This window comes from Lissotriton helveticus, chromosome 3_1 (genome assembly GCF_964261635.1).
Source record: "Lissotriton helveticus chromosome 3_1, aLisHel1.1, whole genome shotgun sequence".
Classification (NCBI taxonomy): Eukaryota; Metazoa; Chordata; class Amphibia; order Caudata; family Salamandridae; genus Lissotriton; species Lissotriton helveticus.
The window spans coordinates 729,789,391-729,816,277 of record NC_136061.1 but is presented as its reverse complement, the minus strand read 5'-3'; the positions used below and the strand labels follow the sequence as shown (position 1 = coordinate 729,816,277).

At 43.9% G+C, this 26,887-nt stretch overlaps 1 protein-coding gene across 1 annotated transcript; it reads right to left on the bottom strand.

Moving 5' to 3' along the window:
- Positions 1-26,688, bottom strand: OLFML1 (olfactomedin like 1). The gene is made up of 3 exons (XM_078680880.1): positions 26,052-26,688; positions 19,388-19,676; positions 1-3,049 (listed from the first exon to the last, which is right to left on the bottom strand). The coding sequence occupies exons 1-3, from the start codon at positions 26,172-26,174 to the stop codon at positions 2,262-2,264; spliced, it is 1,200 nt and encodes a 399-aa protein (XP_078537006.1). The 5' UTR covers positions 26,175-26,688; the 3' UTR covers positions 1-2,261.
- Positions 26,689-26,887: the final 199 nt, after the last annotated feature.

The window sequence follows — 26,887 nt, the reverse complement described above, 5'->3', positions numbered from 1 at the left end:
CACCGGTAGGCCTGTATGTTACTTTCCTTGCTTGGAGGAATCTTTTTTTTGTGATATGGAGCAACATAGGTTTATCCCGGTGTGATACAGTTTCCTTTGAGTAGAAGAGGAGTGCGGAAGCATGGCTTACTATGGAAGGAAATATGCAAGTGGTTTAAGGTATACATTAATTAAAGTATCTCAAATACTTTTGGTCTTGTTAGTGGGGCGATACCCACAATTCCTTCAGGATTCAAATAGATAGAGATAGTATATACTCAGATAGGTCGATATCTATTTGGGAAGGTAGACATATAAAGAATATGAAGAATGCTGTTGGGAGTCTACTGTGTTCCCCAAGATGTGGTGTATATATAAAGAATAAAATATATTTAAAATGTGACACAAATGAAGCACATCCCCTCTGCCTATACTATTAACCATGCCATGACTATATTAAATTCTCTACATTGTAATGCAAAAGTAATTTACTAAAACATACATGAAGAATTTGTGGTTTGCCTTGTAAATTTGTATCCCAAATTTTATTTTATTGATTCAATTTTTTAATGTTGGTCAGTTATGGTATGTTAATGATCAACCTTCCAGATCAGAATGTATTTCATCATCCTTATTGTGTCCTTTGTTTTCCGCTCTCAGATGTGACTCTTTTTTTTTGGCTAAATGTTCTGCTTCTGCTGTGAGCTGCAAATTGGTTCATCCCCATAACCTTATTGCATCTTTATAATTTTCTTGTGTTGTCATAAATAGTAGTTTCACTATTCTCTATTGTCTGCATATTCTCTTGTATATTTTCTTAAAGGTTTCTGCTTGTGATGCCTAGAGGAACTCATCTGTGGTCTGTTTGTGTGTCTATGATTATTAAAATGGAGTTTGTTATGTAATGAAATGAAAGAGATTTCGAATATTAGTGGGAGTTAGGTAAAAGTGGCTGTCTACGTGATGCTCTGTTGTCTCTTCTTGAATAAATCCTGTTTTACATTATTAGGGACTGAAAACAATGTAGACAATCTAGGTTGAACAAGAGTAAAATGAATAACTACAATAGGTAGGTTTTGCGAATATTGTAAGTGTCCATGTTGCACAACCAGAAATGTGGACAAAGATTGAGTTGCTTGGAGTAGAAGCTTTCTTTGTCGTCACTGTTTTGGCACAGTAGTCTTCAAAGGTTGAGGCCCACTTGGAAGGTGATTGCTCGTGGAATATTTGTCAGCTCCATAGAGTTCACAAAAGAACATATTTGTCAACACACTCGTCATTCAATACATTTTATATAAAAAAGTAGAGGTATATTTACAAGGTGGCAGTGCGACCAGAACGTCACTTTTTGCGACATTCTGTTGGTGCTATGCCTTTCCCCATATTTACAAAGAAGCATTAAGCCACTTTTGTGGCTTAACTCTGCCTTGTTAATAAGGGCAGTGCCACCAGAACGTCACTTTTTGCGACGTTCTGTTGGCGCCATGCCTTTCCCCATATTTACAAAGAAGCATTAAGCCACTTTTGTGGCTTAACGCTGCCTTGTTAATAAGGGCCCTTTACACGCATCACTTTGCATAAAAGGGGCGTACAATTGGTGTTGCTGTGGATGTCTTACCTCAACACCTATTGCTTTTTGACTCTGCCCCAGATTTACAAAGATGTCTAAATCTGAGGCAGCGCAAAAACGAACGCCATGCAATAGCAGATGATAGAATGGCAAAAACTAGGAGAAATACTTCTATTTCTTCTTGTTTTTGCTTTTTCTATGTGTGCTCTATTCTGCTGTCTGCAGCACACATAGAACAAGTAAAATATCATTATTGATTGTTTATGTACAGAAAGCTGTCCTTTCCTGCACATAAATAGTCATTAAATAATGATAATTTGTTACTTCAATGTGTGCAAAAGAGCACACATAGAAGTAACAATTCACCATTATTGATTGGTTTTGTGCAGGAAGGGGCACCCACCTGCACATAAACTATCATTCCCTGCAACACAGGCACCCTTGCACAATAGTGCAAGGGTGACAGCGTTGGTGCTAGGCAGCTAATTTAAGGGCCACACTACGGAAAACACAGGGTGTTGCTGCATTTTTGTAAATACGGCATATCCTTGCTTTTTGGAAATGTCAGAGCACAGTGCTGCCAAATTTGGTGCAGCTCAGCACTCCAACATTTCCTTGTAAATATGCCCCTCATACTTGATATCTATGTGTATATCTGAAGGAAGGAAAACATTTATTGCACTTCCTTAAAATAAGGCTATTTATGCTTTCCTTATGTATGTTCAATTTTTCTTTTTAGGTCAACACTATAAATAATTTGATAGCCATCATCCCATGAATACAGTTGCTTTTCTCTTGGATTGTAGTGCATGATAGAGTGGCTGCTGTAACGTTTCGGGAAATATATAGTCGAAGTTTCAAACCTATTTATAATATCCAATGTGTCATAAACGCACTCTATGTGAGACCTTCCCCCACTTGGGGAGTTGTAAACAACATATAATGTGCCACATATTAAAAATGCAGCTTCAGCATTTGTGCTGCTGCACGATGTGTTCCAAACATGTTCAATAGACAAATTTTCATAATCAATCTTAGTAATGACAATGTTCTCATCCATACTGGGCACAGCGTGGATCGCCCAAACGCCTTGCTCGTCCGCAGCCAGATCAATTTTGTTGAAGGGGGATAATTGATACACTGGGACCTCTCCAGCACCAGGCAGCAGCATCCGACCTGTCACATTGCTCTTCTGTATGTCATATTTAATGATCTCGTTTCTGGTCCCCTCCATGTGAAAAAAAAGAAAGCCCTTGTGAAGGATCTGGCCAGCACCCTGCCAGGAGAATGGCAGGGTGACATTCCGAGCTCTTTGCGTGTAGTTACTGTCCGTAAAATCATCAATAGTTGGAAATTCCAGAAGGACGTTGTTGTGAGGTCCATTTAAAAAATAAATTTCTTGCGAATCGTTGCCTGAATCCTTCATCCACGAGCCGTGCGTATCACCTGCTTTTTTGACCATCTTGACAGACTTAATACCAGTGAGCATATTGCTGCAACCTGGAACGGAAACATGAAATTGGTATGCATTAAAATTCCACTGGTGCTTGGTTAATGTCAGAATCAATTTTTTATCATTCATTCATGCACATACCCAATATCCCAGTCATTACTGCTGAAATTCGATCTAATTCGTTGTTAAGGTGACATAACACTCGCTTATAAACTGGTTGGTGATATTTTTAAATAGCTGTGTTAAATTTCTGGTTAACATAATTAAAACTGTTTTACATAAATCTAATAAGACACAGCGGTGGGATCAATATATGGGATATGGTCAAAATGAAGTAAACAGATGGTTATGATGATCTAGTTTTCACAGACACATCTAGGACTTCTCCAATGCCTAACTCAGTTAGTTTACCCAGTCTTCTCTAGGGTATAAGTGCCCAGAGAACTGAAATAAATAAAACAAAGGACGCCAGCTAAAGTTGGAAATGGAAACCTCGGTTTTTAAACAGGTAAAGAGCAAAATATATGAACAGTCATTAGCGTTATCACAACTATGAAACATTCAAAAGTAGCTTAATATGCATGGTTGGATCAGTGCAGGCTGCGAGGCTTGTGACATTTGAAGCATTTCTTATTGAAAAATAGGGGAATTTTTTGAGACTAACAAATTATACAAATTTAAATCTGAAAATTTGGTGCAGAAATTTGTATCCTTGTGACTCCTGTTGTATGTTGTTTCTTTCATGATTTGTCACTAGTTCTTCAATTTTTGTTCTTTTTCTTGTAGAGTTTCACTTTTGCCCAAATGATTGCATAACGAATCTAAAACAGTGCATATGTTAACCCGTTCGCTGCTTCTGTCTGCCATCGGCCGTCGCGAGCACTACCTCCGTAGTGCTGCACCCGTCCGTTGCCCGACGAAGCCCCGCCCACTCTTCAAAGCCGCCACACTGCGGCGGATTTTTGGCCGCGGTAAATGGGTTAAACAGGAGAAAAGTGAGAAAAGGTTCACCAGAAAAATAAAGATATTAACAGAAATGTAGCTTTTTAAGCTTTACTTTTGGTTTTATTTGGATTTGCTAGAAAGTCAAAGTTAATTGGATTGGAATTAGCAAACAAGTACAAATATTGGAGAGAAAAGAAAAATGCCTGAGATTTCCTGTCTTCTGGAATAGCAAGAGTTGGATATTTTAGTTGTGCAAAAGATAGTAGGTTTATCAGTGTAATTGCTTTATTTGATGTCAGAACCCTTTCAGAGAGCCATGAAGAACACAGGGGATTCTTGGCCCAACCATGGTTATGTTATGTTATGTTATAACAAATTTCTTGAGCGCACTGTCACCATGGGTTTCCTGGCGCTAATCGGATAAAGAAAAGAGGAGGAAAGAGAAGTAACAAATTTAGTGGGGGAAGAGTAGTGTTTTTAGGGATTTCCTGAAAGAAAGAAGGGAGCAAGATGACTTGAGTGAGAGAGGGAGGGAGTTCCACAGCTTGGGGGCTAGACAAGAGAAGCTGCGGCCACCCGATCTAGAGAGTTTGAAGCGGGGGACGACGAGGAGCTGGAGGTGGGTGGACCTGAGAGTGTGAGAAGGACAGTAAGAGGTGATTAGAGATTTAAGAAAAGCAGGGGCGGGACCTGAGAGGGCTTTGAAGACCAGGCAGTGAACCTTGAAAGTGATTCTTTTGTTCACTGGTAGCCAGTGAAGGTGGCGTAGTAGGGGTTGGGCCGACTGCCATTTAGGGATTTTGAAGACAAGTCGAGCAGCCTGGTTTTGAACGATCTGTAGCCTAGACAGCTGAGATTTAGGGAGACCGTAGTAGATAGAATTAGAAAAGTCCAACCGGGACATCACCAGGGCTATTAGGACTTGCAGCAAGGCTTCAGGCGATAGAAGGTGAGCGACTTTCCGTATCCTGTAGAGCTGGAACATGCAGGAAGATGTTACTGCGCTCACTTGTGCCTTGAGAGTGAGCCCGGAATCAATCAAGACTCCGAGGCTCTTTACACATCCAGCAGGAGAGGGAGGTGTTCCGAGCTCAATAGGCCAGTACTGAGGGCCCCAGAAAGGGGCACTTCTCCCTGGGAGAAGGAGCTCAGTCTTGCCCGGATTGAGCTTGAGTTGGTTTTGATTCATCCAGTGCTGGATGTGTGTCAAGGCTGTCTGGAAGTTAGTGACAGCGTCAGGAGAAGTGAGGGGAAAAATAATTTGTAAGTCATCCGTGTAATTAAACACGGTGATGTCCCACTTACCTAAGGAGTGAAGGAGGGGTTGAAGGTACAAATTAAAAAGAAGGGGAGACAGAGAAGATCGTTGAGGAACTCCACAGGATGATGAGACGCTGGTGGCGCGAAAAGGACCCATGCTGACTGCCTGAGATCTCTCCTCTAGAAAGGATTTAATCCAAGCCAGGGCAACCCAGCAAACTCCGGCGGATTCGACACGGTGGATTAAGATGTTATGGTCCACCGTGTCGAAGGCCGCCGATAGATCGAGTAGAACTAATGCATGGTGGTTGAAGCCTTTTACTCCTGATGTCCCAGGGCCTGACCGTCTATGGATCCTGCTCAGCTAGGCCAAGTACCCCTTCTGCACTTGACTCTTATGGGTGGGTGTGGTCGAAAGTCAAGGCTCCCTTGGGGACGGATGTAGATACAGGCCACGACTCAGAACTAAAAGTGCAAATAGTACGAACAATAAATCAATGTCTAACTTTTATAAGCATAGTAGTATTTTATTTCTAACTCAACACATGCAATCAAGTACAACATTCAGAAGCAACACAACACAATCCCCCTAGACATTGGGGCACTAGTAGTTATCAGGCAAATCTCTGTCCCACTCTCCTTCGTGAAAAGTGTTGGGAGATATTCCTGCTCCACCCTCCTTCGTGTAACATGTTCTGGGTTATTCCCCATTCACTGGTGGCCACATCCAGAGAATGCAAACTATTAGGCCGTACTCAAATGTTCTCCCTTTTATTCTTAGGAATTAGTCAAACGTGCCTATGATGTTGCATCACCGTTAGGAGCAAGTCCCCCAGGCCCCCAAAGGCCCAGCTTCAGTCTTACCCGCTCCAGAGTATGGCAGTGTTCAGTAGTACAGCGAGTGCCCTCTCCTCTGGCGTGCCACAGTCCACTCCCAATGGTCGCTGCAGCACTTGCCTGCACAGGCTCTTCCTGTCGAGCAACACCGCCATTTGGTTTACAGTGGTCAGATCTGCTCTCACTCGCAGGATACAAAAGGTAAGTTGCTCTTACCCTAATAAAGGGGGGTATTCTCTGGCTACTGACGGGAGCTCAGGGGAGGGTGCGACACCCTCAGTGGCATCCTGTGATCCTTGTAGAAACAGGTACAGTTAGCTGGCTAGACCCCCTAGTCATGGCAGTAATCCTTTCATCCGGGCCATGATCCAAACATGTGGCCACAGTGATGCTGGCTTATGGGGTTGCTGCATTGTTCACTATCTGGCACAGACTTTTTGGAGTGATTACCCTCAATAGGGAAGACAAATGTCTCATGCTCCAGCCCAAATACGTTCACTGGTCGCCCCTTCTGCCTTATGGGGTCAGCGCAATGGTGCTTTACTGGCCAGGTGCTTCCCACGTAGCACACGTCACATGGCTAGGATCACGGTGGCCCTCTCTTGACATATGGGGGTTGTCAGACTGTCGCTGCAGACAGGCAATGACCCATTCGGTGTGTAGCTGCTCTCCTCACATCTTGCTCAAGGATTCCTCTCAGTATGGCTAACCACTGGACCTCGCACCCTCCAACTCACTCTTCTTCTTCACAGGGCACACTGGTCTCAGCAAGTAGGCAGGGGATGTTGTTCCAGGCTGCAGTGTAGGGGATCTTTGTTTCCCTGGGTAATGTCCCCTAATCCAGCAGGAAGACTACTAACACACCTTGGCCCTCAGTCCTGGTCACAGACAGAAGTCTTGCAGTGCTTCCCATCCTCACATAGCCCGTCTGGCTGTTTGGCAGATGATACGTTTTTGGGTACTCAACCTCCCCTTCTTAGTGTCCTTTTCCAGACACCAAATGTGAGTTAGGGTCTGGGTCTTAGAAGTTTTATATTGCGGTTCTGCTTTTCTTTAAGTGGGCACTTCTCCTTTTAATTTACCTTCATGAAAGATGTCTGTCACAGCAGGTATGACCACAAAGCTGATTGTCCACAACACAATTCATGGAAGTGGCCAGAGTGCGCACCTGGATGTCAGCCACAGTTAGAGGTGCATCAGAATGTTAATCCCATACCCCCAGTCCTACTCTTTATGTTCCTCTTATAAGCCCCATCTCCCTTTCCTGAGATGTGTCCAGAACCCTTCCTTGTGATCTATCACTGAATCAATTAACAACATTTTGAAATGTAAAGGGGGACTCTTCCTTTTCCCTTAAGAGTGTCCCCTCTCTGCTCACTGGAATGCAGCAATCTGTCTGGGGGATTCCTCTCCTCATGTTTTTAACAGGCAGGCCTAGCCTACCCAAAATGTTAGCCAGAATCCTCCATACAATGTAGTGCAGGTGCACGCATTCAGTGTACTTTCACAGCACAATTTCAGTCTAGAACTGTTTTTTCATGTATTGTACCCTTACATGTACCCATGAATCCAGCACATACACTGAGTCTTCAAGCACTGTTCAGCACTGAATCTTTTCTACATTTAACCAGGTTGTGCTCTTTTCAAATACACACCCTGCCAGTACACACACTCACCCTTCATATTGTACTTTATGCAAGCACACATACACTCACCACATGATTTATTCATGCATGCACACCACAACACTACACATCTTAGGTAATGTATTACTCTCAGCATACATACACCTATACTTGTACTAACCATATATGCATTGCAGAGTACTGCTCCATTCTTGTACTGTACCCTTCCCAGGCACACATACAACAAACGCAGAGCCACTACTCCTGCCTTGTACAACACCCCACACATTTAACTGTTGTAGGCCAAGGTTGATTTAAGCACACAGCAACTGAACTTTTTAGAAAGTGATTGAGCCTATAGGCCACACTCCAGTGACACAGGGTGCAAAGGTCCTGTTCACTACCACTGATCACAACATGGTATGGTGTCAAAACTGGGCTTGTGCTTCTTAACTCATGTTGAGAGTGGTAGCCTTTCACCATTATGAGGGCAACACTTTGGGCTCACCTCCTGGACCATGAGAAAGGCCTACGACATGGCGCACAAGCATGATCCGAGTTCGCCTATGAAACAAAATCAGCTGTAGGTATCCAGACAACAGTAGAGTTGGGCACACCAGTCAGGGGTACAACCTTTTCTCATGCAGGGGACTATTCCATCCCAACATTTGATATTTAGCTCAGCTTGAAATATATTCGTACCTTCAACGGAAGCCAATTCATGACAGCCACCAAAGGAGTAACAAAAGGAGTAACATGATCCTCCCACAATAATACATGCTGCTACAAGTTCTAAATGAAACGTGTAGTTCTGGTAAGATACAAGAGTGATACCCGATCTAGTTTTACCGTGAACTATAAATATATACAACAATAGATGGTAACTGTGAATAACAGGAATGTGTTTCACCAAGGGGTTCCAAATGACATCACATTGACAACACAAGTAAAGCGCCAGTTGGCTTTAATATCACTCAAACCCAAAGTGAAAAATATACCATTTACTCAGAGCTATCCATGTACAATTTTACGTTATATATGGGCATCCATACACTCGTCCTATGTTAAGATAAGCAGTGCAGGATTAGAGGAGTTATGGAGGCACCATGCACAACATGGTCCCTTCCTACATTACCTCAAGTTATTTGATCAGATATCAAACAGAAAACCTTGCCACCCACTCCAACAACCCTATAGTTATATATCCCTTTCTCCACCTGAACTGTGAAAAATACCTGGTATCTGCCCTCTAACCCCACCAATATCTGCATGAACCTGTTCTCCCTCCACAAATATTTAAGTACCAGCTGCATTACCAATCAGCACTACACTCTCCTCCCACAGCCAAGTATAAAAGTATACTTGGTGACCTGCCAGCCTGTCCATCATTTTCAGAGCATTCCCTTCCCGACCCTGAGTGGTGCTCTCAGTTCTCACATATCTGCACTGAAAAGAAAGATGATAGTTGGGCTGTGCGAGAGCACAATAATCATTCCATTGCAGTGCCTGGACGCTGGAGCCTGGTGTTTTCTTTGCTCTGACGTCCAATGGCAGCCAGTAAGTCCCACACTCACATGTACACTCAGTTACACACATACATTCACACGCAGACACACACACACACCCATTCACAACACTCACTCATAAATACACATACAGTGATACATAACACAGGCACCAAACAATCATTAAAAACAACACAAACCTGCTGCAGCTCTCGGGGAGGGAAGCCTCGAGGCTGCAGACAGGTAGGGAATGTTGCCTCCCCATCATTGGCTGATCTTATGTTAGCCAATGAGGGGAGGTAGCAGTCCCTACCATGTTACAGAGCGGGATGGGATCAGAGAATCTGCTGACCCCACCCACTCGTTGACAAGGTGTCAGTGACAGACACTCGGCCCTGGACACTATAGTGCTTAAAACTGAAGTGCTCAGATACGAGGCTATCACTGATGCACTCCCTCGTCATGAGGAGGAGGCCTCGAGGACCTTTTTTCAAGCTGAGGAGGTCAAGTCACAGGAGCTGTGAAATCCTCAGCCCAGCAAAGTGAATCTCAGGCATCCAGGGACCTGCACATTTAGTGCATGTCTAGCTCCTGGTGCCAGCCCTGCTAAAAAAGAGTGTCACTCTTTATGTCCAAAAGGTGCAGGTGCGTGGCCCCTCCGCCCTTAGGGATGGACCACTGCTGCATACGCCAGAGCAGTGAAAAACAGGGCAGGATCAAACAGCGTTGCACTTTTTTTCTGTGCCTCTGGTCTAATTCTTTTTGCTTAGGTGTGCAGAATTGTTTTTGAGTTTGTGAGCTTGTATGTTGTCTGAATCACTGAAGAAGCAATGATTTAGATTATTTTCGATATGGCCTGTTATTCCATGCTTACTTTCGGATCCCTGCCCCATTTTTTATTACTGTTTCTATAGCTTATGACATATTGTTAAGGAATACACATCTTCTGATTCCTAATTCATTTACTACTTGCTTGAGCTATGTCCTAAACCTTACTTTACTGGCTTCCCTCTTGTCTAACAGGTTTTATCACCTTTTCCTCCTGACATGCTGATTTTTGGCACAAGGAAGACAGATAAGAAACATGTCCGATGCCTGATTGATGCATGCACAATGCAACTCTGGTCTTCGGTGGGCTTCATTACATTTCCTTACACCTCGACCCAAAAATTAGGCATATAAATTAAATTAGTAACATTTCTGCAAAAGGCTAATTCTGGTCCATCTAAGTTAATGCCATGATTACTCCCAGTCCAGGTCTTCCTTGTTACAGTCTTTATACTCTGATGGTGTCTCACCCTGGAGACAGACACACTAGAACAGAAAGCTGATCACTTGGGGTCTGAAGGAGCATTCCTCTCTACTAGATTACTACTCCTGTGGCTACAAAATGGCACCGCAGTGATTCCTTTTCTATCAAACACCAAAGTGAAGTCAGGCAAAGCATGGTCGGATTACATTTAGACAGGCCCAGGGTGTGTTGTTAAAATGATGAGGAAAAACATGCATTTGGGGTAAGATATCTTATTGGAAAGTAAATGCTCCATTACCTTCCGATCCATCTTTCGTGTTACAGTACTTACACCAGTAGGCACCCTAGTCCTCTGCCATGCCACCAACACAAAGAAAAACAGCCAAAGAAGGGATGCTGTGATGCAACAAGGAAGGAACTGTGCCCAGCCAATATCTGTGAGGAAACCCCATTGACGACACAAACTGCAGCAAGGTGGACTCTACGGAAGGGCGACTTAGGAGACCAATCCATGAAAAAGCCCTCAATAATGATCAGGAGAATGTACACTCAAACCTATCCTAAAATTGCAAACCAGAGAACACTGACCTTATGAGTTAAAAAATGCTCAATTTTTTTTTTAAAAAACAACATAAAGTAAGGGGGATTTGCGGCAAGAGGCTTCTGAATCAATGTCGCGTAATAAAGCGCAAGGAAAGTTTGGAAACAGTTTGGAAGCACACAATGACAAAAAAGACAGCGATTATCAGTCACTGAAAAGTTTCGATCACTTATAGCTTGGGAACAAAGAAGAAGAACACGGCAAGAAGAAACTGCGCTGCTTTCAAGAGTGCCATAGAAAGGAATACTTCTCAATGTAGAGCAACTGGTAAATAAGCCCTTCCGAGATACAGTAGAATCTCCCAAATTAAGGAACGAAAATGACAAAAAACCAGCAAGGTTTTCAATAGGAGGAAGAACAGGTGCAAAGAACAAAGCTACGACCTCTTGAAACCGCAAAGTAAACCAGCATACAGCCACCACAAAAATGAAAAGGGTCTGCTGCAAAGCATAGGATGCCTCGAAGGCCCAGGTTAAGACACCCACTTGATGTCATGAGGTTCAAGGAAACCCAGCGAAGAAAATAAAGATGACATCTTGATGATGTACTCATTTCCTAATCAGCAAAAGTACTACCATGCCAGACCCAACGAGACGTGTGCTAATGCAGAGCTGAGCCAATAGGTACCTGAGATGCAGAGGCCATAATCCTTAACAAACACAGCTGCCTGACTGAAACCTGCAGCAATACTGTCATGGCCAGGAGATAATCAATATCACTCTCATAGCATAGACCGGAACAAGATTCCTGAGTCTGTCCGAACCAAGTGACCTTGCAATCAAGAGCTAAGCTGATCAAAGAAATCTAGCAGCATACCCATTTGTAGAAACTGAATTTGCCTTGATCCTGTTGTGATTGGGGGCTGAGCACCCACAAATATAGACTGTATAGTATAGTGCATAGCAGGTCACTATGGAGACTTTGGGCTCATTATTGGTAGCTTGGCCCATGTGGTATAAACAGAAGAAACAAACAGTTTTTCAATTAATTAATGAATAAACATGATAGAACCCTCAAACTAATTTAATTAAAAAGAAAATACCTTAAGGATAAAAGTGGCCAATAAAAGTGGCGCATAGATGAGATAATATATGCATAAGGAGATGTTCAAACAGAAACTCAGATGTTTTTTTCATTCAATGCACTTTTGAGGCATGGCATTCGGTACAACAGTGACATAACTGTTCTTTCAAAATGGCAATTATTAGCCCAGAGCACAAATATCTTTAGCACTTAGTCAAAGCAATATCCTCCTCCAAAATTGGTTTTCCTCATTTTAACAACATGCTTTTGGTCGAAAAAACAGTGTCATTCACTTTTAGCAGATGATCTGGTTTCAAATATCAGTGTAGAACACACCTGCCAAAAATGAAAGAACATATAGCAAAAGTTCTGGACTTCAGTCCTGGTGCTCCAAATGACTTTACATCTTTGGTGACTCTTCTTGGAGTAAAAGGCTTTAAATGGAAACAGACTTTTCAACAATCTTTTCAAGACTACTACCAAATATCAAGTACTTTCAGGCCTTCTTGGTAGTAGATCAACAGTAGTGACCCTTGTGTGTAAATCAATGGCTCCCTTCTCCTTATGGGACCAGCTAATGGTATACTTTACTGTTCTTGATGATAGCCTCCAGATCATGTTTTTTCCATTATTGAACAATTTACCAGCATACAAAAATGGAACAATACAAGGGTGGGGAAGAAACATAATCATGGTGAATGAAAAAAACTCACAAATGTGGTACATGGATCGAGACGACATGCACAGAGCAGCTCTGGGGTATGCCACTGGGGGTGGGTCACGCTGGCGGCAGGTTCATCTAGATCAGTGTTTCCTGAAGCCACAATCCAAGGATCTCCCAGGGCTGAAGAGGCTCTCTCTTGTCTCAAAGGTATCTAAAATCACATGGATGGGGACTCAACTTTAGGGCAGGTTTCCTCCGGATCTGCCAAGTCTGTTGTTGGGAGTCGATCTTTCTCTGCATTGCATTGTGTAAGATAGGTGGTCAGAGGTCCCAGATATATTTGGGTCATGATGGTGAAGGCATGAGTTCCCAATAGGCTGCATGTTATTCCTGGCAGTGTGATGCATACTGCAGTCTTTGCTCTGGGGGTCTGACGTCTATCTCAGTGCATGGCTACTCTCAGCCTGTCTAGAAAAAGCAGCATTGCAGTTGTTTGTCTAGTCCCAGGGGGTACCTCCTTGACATTGCCTAGTAGGGAAACCTGGAGCGATTTTTGCTGGCTGTGTTCCGCATTCGAAGTTATAGCTCTAAATAAATCTGACTAGAATCCTGCTCTGGCAGTTTCAGGTGAGGAGTAAGAATGTAGCCATGTAGAGATGCACGCTGCAGGCACTGCACCTCATCTAGGTGGCCCAGTCCCTGCAGTGGAGCCGACATGTTTGGAGAAGAAAGTTAAAATGAAATAATTTAAGTCTATCATTGGGGGAGAGTGCTTCGGATGTCGCCATTGTTCCGCCCTGAGAAGAGGTGACATGTCAATCCTCCAGGAGCACTGAGCTCTTAGAACAGTCATCAGGGCCTTCTATTGCAATATGGCATGAAGGCAGGTGATAACCCTTCGGGATAATAATGGCGTGAGGATCATGTCCAGTGCAGACAATGTGATTAGGAGGCGTTGGGAACGATCTGTGGAAGGTATGCAGTGATGTGTGGAGTTGGTGATGGTACAACATCCAGTGATGAAGAACTCACCCGAATATAAGTCTCCAAGGGGCATATTACCAACCAATAGAGATAATATTTGTCTCTAACTTGTTTAGAGACAAAAATTATCGCCGCAAATCGGCGATTTTTATCGCAGATAAATCTTGCTATTAGCAAGGTTTATCGCAAATGCGATAAAAAACGGCCGCAATGCATGAATATCACTGAAAAGTCAGCGATATTCATGCATTATCGAGCAAATGCTCTTAGCCATGTTATCCACCTCCCATTGGATAACATGGCTAAGAACTGCTCCTGGGCAAGTGTTAGCTTTTGGAGATATTCGCGCTTAGCGCGAATATCTCCAAAAGTTGGTAATAGGAGATAGCGATGTTAGCGACTGTTTTCAGTCGCTAACATCTTGGCACGCCCACTTTGCATGTCATGAGTGATAAATATCACTGACATGCAAAGCGGGGCCCAAGATGGTCACTATCTCCTATTAGCTGTCGCTAACTGGTGTTAGCGACAGCTTGGTAATAGGGAGATAATTTTATCTCCGCTTTCTTGGCTTTTAAAGCCAAAAAAGCGGAGATAAAGCCCCTTGATAATATGCCCCCAAATCTCTTGAAACTCAGTGGGATGCCTTTCCAACTTGCAGCAATTGAAGAGAGTATAGCTTGACAGTGAAATGCTTTGGGGGTAGAGGAGCCCACAGGGTGCATGCTACCATGTCCATAACAGCACAAGGAGGTCTAGCAGGTAAATAGAGATCAGCAGCTAATGAGCAGTGGGCCACACTGTCTCGTTCTACAGTAGTATGTGGCTGGAAGACCATGGGATAAAGCCAGAAATGGGGGAACTAGGCCTGTGCACCACAGAAATATAATTCCTTAATTGAGGGCACCCAAGCCACTCTGCAACATTGAAGGGGTCGGTGTTTCCAACGCAGCTTTAGACAGCCTGCCAGCCCACACCAGAACCTCTAAATTTAATTAAAGTTTCCTGAGGAAATGTCTAGTGAGGGGAATGGGAAGATTCATAAACAGATTTGGGAACTTGGGGAGGACGACTAACTTCGCAATGGCAACCCTGCTGCTACCAATTAAAGGAGCAGGGACCTGATTGGGATCTGCTCCTCCAAACAGTCTACCATTTTGACATAGTTTGCCCTCCAGAGTTTGTCCAGATCCATGCTAAGTCAGACCCCCAAATAGTGGACTGGTCCAGGCACCCATTGGAATGGGAACTCTCATTCAAATTGGTCTGTCTCTGAGGTGAGTGGGAAAATTACGGATTTGGACTAGTTGATTGGGATGCCTGAGTAGCAGCTGAAGCAAATCACTTCTCGGATATTTGGGGGACTATTTATCTTTGGATCACGAATGTAAAGAGACACATTTTCTGCATACAGCGACACCAAAATCCTCCTGGCTGTGAATGATATGCCCTTGTGTGAGTGGTGTTGGCGCAGCCTGCCCATCAGCGGCTGCATGGCAATCGCAATTAGAAGTGGCGACAGAAGGCCTCCCTCTCTAGACACCAATAGAGGAGGGGTGTAAGAACTGGGGTCACTAATTCCGATATGGTAGCTTGGCGCAAGGCAGGAAGGCACCCGAAGGCTATGTGTAAAGCAGTGGTGCAGCACACACTCACACTGGGACAGTAACTTGCACGCAATAGAATGACACCTCACCAGGTTGTGTTATAAACTAAGACTCTTTATCTACTTTTAGTTCAGGTAGGTAATACTTCTTAGGTACTAGGCTAAGGTAGTCAACATCTCATAGGCATCAATTCAATGAAGATAACATTTCGGATAGTCAGGGACATCATAGGCAACATCTCTTATGCAAATATTAAAAGTAAAGTAAAGTCCACATTTGTAAAGCGCACAATCACCCGTAAGGGTCTCTAGGCGCCGTCGGGAAGATTAAGCGAGCTATTGCCCAGAGTCACATGGTGCTGGGCTAACCTGCCGCCGGAGCCGGGGATCGAACCGTGATCCCCAGATTTCAGCGTCAGTCGCCCTGGCCGCGGCGCCACACCTCTCCCTTAAATATTAGTACAGGTAACATCCACTTTGCACTTCTCCAATAAGGCAACACTTTGGGGGCATGAATACAACATCAGTAACATTTCCTATGCACACATTCCTTAGAGGCAACACCTTGGCTGCATGTATTGAACCTCAGTGACATCTACTAGGCAGGTGGATGATGCCTGCAACACTTCTCAGGCAAGGAATTGGCATGGGGTAACCAGGATTGTCAGCCAGACAGTTAACACAACTTCCGTGGCATAGATTCCAGGCCACTACACATCCTTCACGCAGTAAATTGAACATTCCTCCACCTCTGGTTCAGCAGCAATGCTGGGCAGATTCTGTCAGGAAGAGCAGTTCCCCCCTCCCTCCAGCGTGAGTTTGCAGGCGTCCAGGCCTCTGCTGTCTCCCACTCACCAGCCGAGTCCCGGGAAGGTGCCCCCTCCCCAGGCAACCCGCTGCTCTTCTCCCGCAGGGCTCTCACCTGGAGGGGGGTGGCGGGAGTTTCTCTCTTGAGTGGGGTCCGCACCGGCGGGGAAATAGATCGAGGGGCTCCCACTGGCAGCGGAGCCCCTCCGGTGATGTTTGGGTCGAGCCCTGGGCCTCCGGCCTCCTTGCAGCCCAGGAGCCAATGGGGTTGCGAAGCCATGGGGGCCAGACGCGGAAGACAATCGGATGGCGGCTTCCAGTGGGTGCGGCTGCAGGAACTAATGGGGCCGCGCCTGCTACGAGATGTGGCCGATGACGCCAGCCACAAGGAAACACCCCAGGGCCTAGCGCGGCCTTCTCCACTGCCGCCGCGGCCCTCCCCCAGGCTTCAGGGGCCCCCGCGGGGGTCTTGAGGGGTGTTTTCTCCTCTCTCAGTGTGGCACCACCCGTGAAGCCTCCTTCCCACTCCCTGGACACAGATTGCTCCTTTTTTCCAGCGACCCTTAGGTCGCGGCGGTGAGTCTCACGCACAGGGCTCCCCAGTGCAGGGCATAGAGGCCGCGGCGGCGATTGGGCAAATAGCACTTAAAGGGGCACAGCGCTAAGCAGCGTATGCAGTTTCTTCAGGCCAGCCGCCGCGTGGGCAGTCAATTCAGGTGGTACAGCGCTGAGGGAGTACAGCGCTTGTAGCAGGGCACAGCAGGGGCTTTTCAGGCTAGCACTGGCAGCAGGTAGCAGATTACATTCCCCTAGCGCAAGGGGGTACAGTTCTATCAATCCAGCGCTTGACTGGCACAGCGCTTTACCTGGTGATCCCCCAGTAGCAGCAGCGCTCACAGGGTCCTCAGCCCTTCAGTCCTAGCACAGGTGGTAGTAGATCTTGGCTGTGGTTTCCTTGGCTGCAGTATCTTAGGGGGGAAGATGGGGGTTGAGTTGGCAGGCACAAGAGGCAGGATGGTTCTCTGCAGCACACTGGAGTTGGTCCCTTGGGTTTCCCCCTCACTGGGCAAGGTCAGCAGGCTGGCAGAATCCCTCAGCAGGGCCAAAGCTCAGTCAGTCTCAGTAGTGTAGGTTCCCCCCTAGGCCCAACCACCTATACTCCGGCAGAGGTTCCCCCAGGTCCAGTGGTGCCCCAACTAACTAGTCAGGTTTCCCTCCTTTCCTCTCATACCCCTAGGTCAGGTGACCCTTCTGGAAGGCGGCAAAGCATAACTCCTCCCTGGGCTGGAAGGTTCCAGGAGCTTCTACATGTCTGTCTATGGGACAAAAAGGCAGAACGGCAAGGATACAGTAGCAGTATGTCCCAGCCTGCTCCTAACTACTGGTGCGTGTATGTTCAATGGCCACTCCGCAGTAGCAGGGTCCTGTGTCAGCCATGTTATTAGGAGGGAGCACCTGCACCGCAGCACTGTTTGGTAGTGGTATGGCACCCAGAGGCCTAGGTCCAACAAAAAGAAGGTGGCAAAAATTAGGCACACAGGGCAAAATGCGGGGTAAGACCATCCTAAGGCTGACAGGTCTAACAAGGGGTAATTGTTCCATGATACTCAGTTTTGCAGTGGGGGAAGAGTAGAGTAGTTTGATCAGATTTATAATTCGAGGGCTGAGGCAAATGCAGTAAAGGAGATGGAATTGATGCAGCCATTGCAGGGGAACTCCTTTGTGGCATCCAACAGCAGGGATGTGGCTCGTAGCTGGGGAGACCTATGGTGTACATGACAGCAAACATGGTACAGAGATTATGTGCTGTGGAGTGCCCGGTGATAAAGCCTGATTGGTCAGCCGTGATCATATTTAGCAGGAGGGAAAGTAGGCGAATCGTTATGAGGGTTGAGAAATATTTTATAAATGTTATTCATCAATAGTAGTGGGTAATAACCACAACTGTTGGCTTGATTGCTGGGTTTCACTATAGAGATAATGGCCACTTCACGTAATGAGGGTGGTAATGTGCCTAGCGACATGGTGTCTTTGTACATTTTCAACAGATGAGGGGCAAGATGCGAGGCATATTGGATCTTCAAACTCTCAGAGACACCATCTGCAATGCTAGGCCTGCTCTTCATGCTAGTTCAACAACCATTCTCACTGCTCTCCCCGCTGCCTCTCCACTGCAAAAAGATGACAGAGTAAATGCAAATCTAAAAGGAATGGATGGATGGATGGATGGATGGATGGAAGAATTGGAGAGTAAATGAAAATCTCAGCATGGGGTGATGGGTGAGAGGATAGCAGAGTAAATAGACTTCTGAGAATGAATGGATGGATGGGTGGATTGAAAGGATACCAAAGTAAATAGGGATCTGAGAGGATGGATGGATGTATAGTAGAGTAAATGGAAATCTGTGAGGGAGGATGGATGAGAAAAAAGGATGAAAGAGAAAATGGAAATCCTAGAGAATGGGTGGATGAGTGCGTGAAAAAGTGGCAGAGTAATTGGAAATTTGAGAGGATGGATGAATGGCATAGTAAATAGAAATCTGAAAGGATGGATAGCAAAGTAAATGAAAATTAGAGATGATGGATGATGTACGGATGAATGGATGGGCAAAATAAGCAAATGATGTATGAAATCCTTTATAGATGGATGGATAAGACAATGATGGATGTGTAGGTAGACAGATGTATAGATGTGTGCAAGCATAGATGATGGATGTCTAAACGGATGGATGGAAGGAATGGCCAATAGATGGATGGAATGGTGAAAAGTGAATAAATGAGAAAATGCAAAGGTGAAATGGTTAATATCAGTGGGTGGATAGAAGGATGAAAGGATGAACAGATCGATTCTTGTGCCACTGGTGCCATCAGAGCTTAGGTTCAAAGTTGGGGGTGTTCTACTCCATTTTACTTACTTGCTGAAAACTCTCACCCCGAGTTTGATATCAACTTACAATAACAATCCCATGAGACAACAGGTTCCTATCATCTCTGCCAACTACAACTCATCGCACAAGGAATTCTAGATTCACTTACAAATAAATATTATCTAGTCATCCGAACTTTGTTATACTGACTGAATATAGGAAACTCAATGTAAATGTATGTTATCGAGGCATACCTGCAATGTTTGTACTGCTTCCATAAAAATCATTAAAATCTCTGTGATGTCAAATATTGCTTATGCTTATCCTTAGTATTCATTTATGGATACAGTTTACTCATGTACAGTGTATTAATTAGATGGATTTGAAAGAGGACTCTTAAATTACTTACTTGAATTCAATTTACGTTCAATGTTTCTTTTTTCCTCTGCTTCCTCTTTTAGCCGCTCCTCTACTAGTGTGTGATGCATTTCTAAGCATGGCTTAGAAGAACTTGCTGATTCTACATAGTCGATGTCCCATTCTGCTCTCTCCACCCTAGCAGATAAATTTTCCAGTTCACTCGTGTGAGTTGCAGAAGAAATGCTCAGGTCCCTCAAGTGAGACATCATCTTCCTTGAAAGAGTTCGAAACTCTTGCACAAACTGCCTTAAGTCTTGATCACATTTTTCTATGCGGCCCTTGGTTTAGAATACAAAAGAAAATACTTAATTGATTAGCATCAGTGAGAACAACGTTTTTCCCTTAATATGGATATTGCTATTAGACTGATGTTTACATGTTACTTTAATAGCAACATTGTTTGTGATGTAGTTACTGGAGATAGGGCCAGATGTACTACATTGCGTGTTTGCGATTTCCTAGTAGTGAATTTTAGTGATTCGCTATTAGGAAATGGCAAAATGTGATGTACAACAGTGTGTTTCTCAGTGGGTCGCAAATGGACCTGCTTCATCAATGTTCAGGCAGTAGGTCACAGTTTGCGACCCATTGCTTTTTAAATAAACAAATATTTTTTTATTGTGACCAACGCCGGCTCTTAAAAATGCTGGCTACCACATTCACAAAGTGGAAGGGGTCCCTTAGGTACCCCCTTTCAATTTGCGAATGGGCTACCATCAACTTGAAGTTAGTGGTAACTGCAAATGTTTTACGGCTGCATTCCTGGTTGCAAAATAGTCATACATGCAAGTGCTATTCGGTATTAAGAAGGGATGCCCTAAACCCACCCCTTCCTAATACTGAAGTGCAAACTGTCATTCAGTAACAAGTTACAGAGCCGCATTTTGCCTTCTGTACATGGCAATATACATCTTACTGGTGGGCCATTTGCGACCAGTGAAATGCTTCATACATCTGGACCATAGTTTGGGCATTTAAACTGACAGTAAGAAACTTATGGTTGAATATTGATTTTTTAATGAAGTCTTCAAATTTTTTGAAATATGGAGATTTTAAAACCTTATTTATATGATAAAGATTGTCAGCTGCTCTGTGTTCTCATTTTCTCATATGTGTTAACAAGTGGTTAACTTCATAGAAGCAGAAGTACGTCAGTCAACAAACATTAATAATAGAGTGTATAAGAATTAAGGAAACTGTCGAAAGGTCATGTTGTCTGGAATCCGAGTGTAGATTGATCACTTCTGTTTTTTTACCTCATTTATATTTTTCAAATTCCCTCTCTCTATATATTGTTTAATATCTTTATTTAGTGTGTTATTCACTCAAAAATACAACATATAAAGGCAACCCCTGCCTCCTACATCAGAACAATGCCGGAATGAAGTCCATAAAAACTGCAGTCCCAATGCTGATGATAACCTATGAGGTTGTCACATGGCAGTGCCCATTTCTCCGCCCTCATCCTCCGGGTCCCCCGAACCATGGTCATCCAAGGGGAGAGGGAGGGGCTTTTCTGATGGCTGCCCTCCCTCCGTAACCAACTCTCCTCAGCGAGAGAACTCTTATACCCTACATCATTCTCAGTCATCCCATTAGGAGAGGGATATAGCCCCCATCGGATCTCCGATACATCGACCCCTCTCCTTAGGGCAGCTCATATCCTTCCGGGTCTACTAAGCTGCAAAGCAGGTCAGACCATATCACACTATCCTCCTCCACTTTCTCATCAGTCCTCATCTCCCTCATTCTACGCTCCTCCACCACTGCCCATTCCTCAATGTTTTTCATCGATGATAACACTGTAGACCCTGTGTTTACCATCCAATGGATGTCAATCCGCCCTTTGGCCAGTAGGTGCCCACATTGCCTCTGCATCCTACCATCCTTAGGGGAGGGAACAAGCCCCAATAAACACATCTTGTTCGAGGGATCCAGTCGGATCCTTATCAAGTCTCGTAGTTTACCTACAACCTCATCCCAATAATGCACCACCTTGGGGCACATCCATAATATATGCAGGAAATCAGACTGTTCCCGTTTGCCTGTTAGAACCTTGCCTGGGTGTTGGGAGTAAATGCTGCGTAATCTCATGTGTATGAGGTTTGTGCAATGAAGGATCTGTAAATGCACCAGTTTTAAACCTAGCTTCGTCATATACGTCCCTCAACTGGATGTATGCCTGACCCCATTCTCTGTCTGTCAATGGTTTCTATATGTCTGCCTTCCAACCATGTTGTGCTTTCATTACGAGGTGCGGCCTGTCTTGTTGTAACGCCACATATAACCTGGAGACAGTCCTTGCCTGGTATCTCCTTTCTAGTAAGACTGTCAGCGTCTGTGCCACCACTGGAGCTGCAAGGAACCAAGGGGCATATTATCAACACAGGCGATAAAATTATCGCTGCTTTTATCGGCAGAAAACTGCCGCAAAAGCGGCTTTAGCTGCAGTTTTCTGCCGCAAAAGCGGCTTTAGCTGCAGTTTTCTGCCGATAAAAGCAGCGATAATTTTATCGCCTGTGTTGATAATATGCCCCTAAGTCCATATATTTCCTGAATCGTCCTGGTAAATATAGCAAACTGCAACAATGTCCCACTTCCGCCCGAATGACTCCTGCACCTCCGGAAATGTTATACAGGTGTCTCCTGGAAAAAAAAATAACCCTGCGTGGTGCACCCCCTCACTTTCCATCTTCTCAAGGACATGCCCTGACCCATGCGAATAACAGCTATAGCCATCCCAAGGGATTCCCATGTCTTGGTCACTTGATGTATTATGTAAGGGCATGTGGTCGGTTGACGCAGACTGGCAGGTTCTCTGCCACTCAGTCCCTGCTAACAATCTCTTTCCCCAATTTTTTCCAACGCAACCACTATTGCACTGCGTGCTGGAGCTGAGTTTCCATGTAATATAATAACAGGTCTGGTAGACCCAACTCCCCTTTCTCAGGATCTAGCTTGAGTACCATCAGTCTTACCTCACTAATTTTTCCCGCCCAAACCAATGAAACCGGTAGGCTGTCCAACTCCTTAAACACAGTACTTGGTACTGGACATATAGACATCGTAGAAGGAACACCATTTTAACAACCACTACTCCACCGATTTTAGACAAGGGAAGGGTATTCCAAAAGTGCACAAAAACCCGGAGTCCCTCCTCTCAACTATGCACCATTTAAGCCAGCTGCTGCTGGAGCGAGTCTGCCACCTAGATTCCCCAAAAAAGCAGAACCGAAAGAGTGGACAGCCTTGGCAACGGGAACAATAATGACTAACCCTGGTTAACACAGCCAGACAGCTTCCAAAATGTCTGAAGTTCTTCAAGTATCTTTGGGATTGAATGTTCACGATGCGTTAAATAAAGAAGGATATCATCGGCATATAGTGACATCATATGCATAGTGCTCCCTAATCTCATGCTCCACTCTGCTTATGTCCCTCGAAAAACAAAGGCCAGCGGCTCCACTGCCACTGTGAACAGTAGTGGGGAGAGCAGGAACCCCTGTCTGGTCCCCCACTCAACCACCCCAACTGCTTGATACATAACCCATACACACTTGTGCGGTAGGCTGTGAATATAACAGTGCTACCCACTGCAGGAACTTGGCTCCAAATCCTAACCTCCTATGGACCTCCATCATACAGTCCCAATCCAACATATCATTTTTGTTTGCTAGGATGTCCTTTACACACTATCTCCTCCCATTGTACAGCTACAGAGGTTGCCTATGAAGGGAGATTCCAGTTGGCCCTTATTCCCAAACTAGCTTCCCACAGCTATGGGGCCAGCCATGCCGACTGGTGGGAGAAACTGTGTGTAGGTCTCGCTCTGCCCTCACAGTAGGCTGTACATCCTCTCCAGGCCTCGTTATCCATGTCCGGCCTGGTGGATCGGTAAGTGGCTTGCATGAATCTCCCCATGAATAATTAGGTAGCGCTAGCTCCCCAGGTCAATCAAGCCCAGTTTAGGGGATCCAATGCAGAGATTTGCTGCTCCTGTCCGGCCTATCCAGAAGCGACGCTCTGAACGTCTCAGGGCCCCATTCCTACTCTAGTGCCGCCTGGCTGCCATTTTGAGAGAGCCATTCCTGATCCAGCGAAAATCCCACGGTAATTTCGCTTTGGAAAATCTAACACATGTGGTACCATTACCTCTGATTACCGTTACCCTGGTTTCCGCTTAAGGTCGATAAATCTTTGCCACCGTTTATGACCAGAGAGCTCCTACATAAACATGAGCAATTTCAAATGCAAATAAACATAGTCAATAATGAGAGTTTTGAGTAGTTTTAAAGGGATTTATTTTCTAATTAAAATTTAAGGTTCTCTGACTCTTCATTCATTAGTCAGATATAAATCAGGTTACAGAATTGAAAATAGAATATGTAAGTTAGTACAAGCATAATAATTTCCACACAAGCGTTCCATAAAGAAGCATTCCCTGTCTAAGACAGTGAGGCACAAATGATGTCAGTCATAACTCAAGAAGAGTTAAAGAAATACAGTGCAAGAGTGAGTGATAGCATAAAGCTAGGTCAATCATTAATAATTGCAGAATCTCCCATAAAGAGAAATCAAGCATAAAACAAATAAGCCTTGACAAAGCAAATCAGTCACAGCTTAAAGCTAGGGATCTTAAGAAAAGTCAGAATGGAACTAAAACTACATCTAATCTGCCTAGTCTGCTCTCTGTTCGGTTCTCCATCAAGGTCTGTCCTCTCCAAATCACTTCTGCTCTCTTCCCTTCATTTCTGTGTCAGAGTCTGAAACTCCTCTGCAGCCCTCTAATCTCTACAGCTTCTGCCTCTCACAAAGGTCTCTGCAAGAAGTCGCAAGTGCAATGAAACTCCTAAACTAGGAACAATTTATCAGAGAATAATGTTCAAGGCATCTTCCTCCAATCCGGAATCCAGCATTCTCCACAAGGACACCTGGGCAGCTGCATATGTCATCTTATTAGATAGGCAGGTGAAAATCCTTTCCACAGCACATGCTGCATTTTATCTAATCTAATTTAATCTACTAACCTTCTAATAAAAACACATTATTTATAACTAAATGCATACATGAGCTGCAAAAGTACCTTTTAATTAAACAAGAAACATTAAAAGTAACATGTTAATGCACTTTTTAAATAATGTATGTTTTCTATTCTCACTATAGCAAAGAATTAAAAGAGGCTTTGTTTAAACCTTCCAGCAACTACAGAGATACAGCTCAGAGAGGTCACAACTATGAATTATGCAGCTGTTCTCTTCACAGGAAGAGAAATTCCTTTGCTTATCTTAAGGTCAACAGAAACTTTCCAAGAGCAAAAACTAATTTAAAGTGTTTTCTGTTTTCTCTACATTATAAAATTGTGCTAGTTCTAATACAAATTATTTTCTACTAATGCACATTAAACAGTTTTCACACATTAAAGTCACATTTTCATAGTGAGAACAAAATCTAACTAAACACATTTAAATCAAGCTAGGAATTACATGTACATGGGTTCCATAAGTTACTAAATAAAAGTGTCAAAAAGTCACTTTTCAAATGCAGTGTTTCATTTCTGAAGCAAAGGCAGGTTTTGCCTCAGTGATGCTAAATTTGAAAGCACATGTTCTAGGCGCCATCATGCTCGTCAAGGCTCAACAGGCCTCGTCCATCTAAGGAAGAGCAAATTGCTCGAGATAACTCTGGTGGGGGCCTCTGCCTCCTTCAGCCCCTGACATACAAAGAAGCTTCGCTACAGAGGTAGGGAGCCACACTATGCCTCGGGAATACACAGGGGGGTCTGGAGCCTCAGTTGAAGATTTATTGTCAATTATTTAATCAATCATGGTTTGTGTAGTGCGACTACTCAGCTAAGAGGGTCTCAAGGCATGGTGTTCAGCCATCTAATGCTCTTTCTATATTTAAAAAAGTTTCTTTATGACTTATAAAGAATGAGTAGATCCCTTGCACATGTGCTAAACTAAAAGCAACATTTTCTTTATAAATGACAGTGATAATTTTCTTGATGTGATTTAACATTCATATTACATATTGCAAGAGACACTGTTTACGAGACTAAGCTGAGTATTTCCTTTTCATATGTGGCAGGATTTGGCGTATTACATAATCACTAAAATGCTTTCCAAATGAACAGGCAGGTAATTATTATTGGGACATTACTGTTCACTGTACTGCCTCTTAACATTTTGCCTTCATTCTTATTCAGTAACCTATCATTGCAATTACGTAGCATTTAAGTATTATTTGAAGCCAATCCATACAGATTCATTTAGTGTATCATGATATAACAAAAGCAGCATACAACCCTCATTATAGGACATTTTTAAAGTGTTGATTGTTTACTGTGGAGATACGTTCCTGCTTTGATATTTTATAACAGTTCAATAAGAATAACCTACTTCTATGTTTGTGGCGTTTCTAAAAAATCTATAGATATTTTAATTCGGATCCTTTGCTAGTAATATGGTACTTAATTACAAAAACATTTTCATGAACACAGGCTTCAAATTGAACAGTGATACACATTATGCAACATCTTAAAGTTCTTATGGCGATTACCGTATTTCTCCTATGTTGAGCACACATGGAGCAGGTCTAGAAAGGCACATTGAAAGCATCGTACTGTAGTCAACATCAGAGAGAGCAGAACTTACCTCCAAAGTCAGAAAGCGCCTTTCAATGTAGTGAATCATGTCATCGTCTTGCGCCGCACAGAGGTTGTGTGCGATGATAGTGATGATAAAAACAGCAAGAAAAGCTGAACGGAGACTTTCCATCGTTCCTTGAGGTTTCTCCAAGATACATCTAAGTAACAACGTTTGTGAAGCACAAGGTCACCCCCGAGATAGAACTACATAAAAGTCAGCCTTGCCTTGCCACGTCGAAGTTAAAATATCAAGTGTTTTTTAAAGTGTCTCCTGAGCAAATCCTGTCGGTATCAAAGTGTTATGAAAGCTCTTGAAATCCCCAAGTAAGATGTGCTTTGTTCCTCAGGCAGAAAACCTCCCTCCAGTGTGTATGGGAGTGATTACTTCCAGATGTGTAAGCCGTGAGCAACCAGACGTCAGCCACATGTGCACAAATACCGCCAGGTTCATCACAGGCTCTACTGTACTGGTCCTTCTTCGACTGAGAACGTTCTTCTGTGTGGAAACTGAAAGTAAGGACAGACGCCAGCGAGGGAAGATGGACAAGTCTTCGAGTAGTAAACATGTCATATGAGGGCAGACGCAATGCAAGCATTATTTAAACATGTTATTTCTGAAATTGAAATGGGCACACAATTTCATTGTGTGCCCATTTCATTGTGTGCCTGTTTCATTACAGAAACCCCTTTTTAAACGTTTTATTCGAGTCCAGAGAAGCAGCAGTTCATAATTCAGTATATGTTTTTAAAGGAGAATATTGCTTCTAGCTGCACTTCATTGTTTGCTTGCATCACCAGAATAATACATATTAATAGCTCACCTGGCATGACGTCCGAACAAGC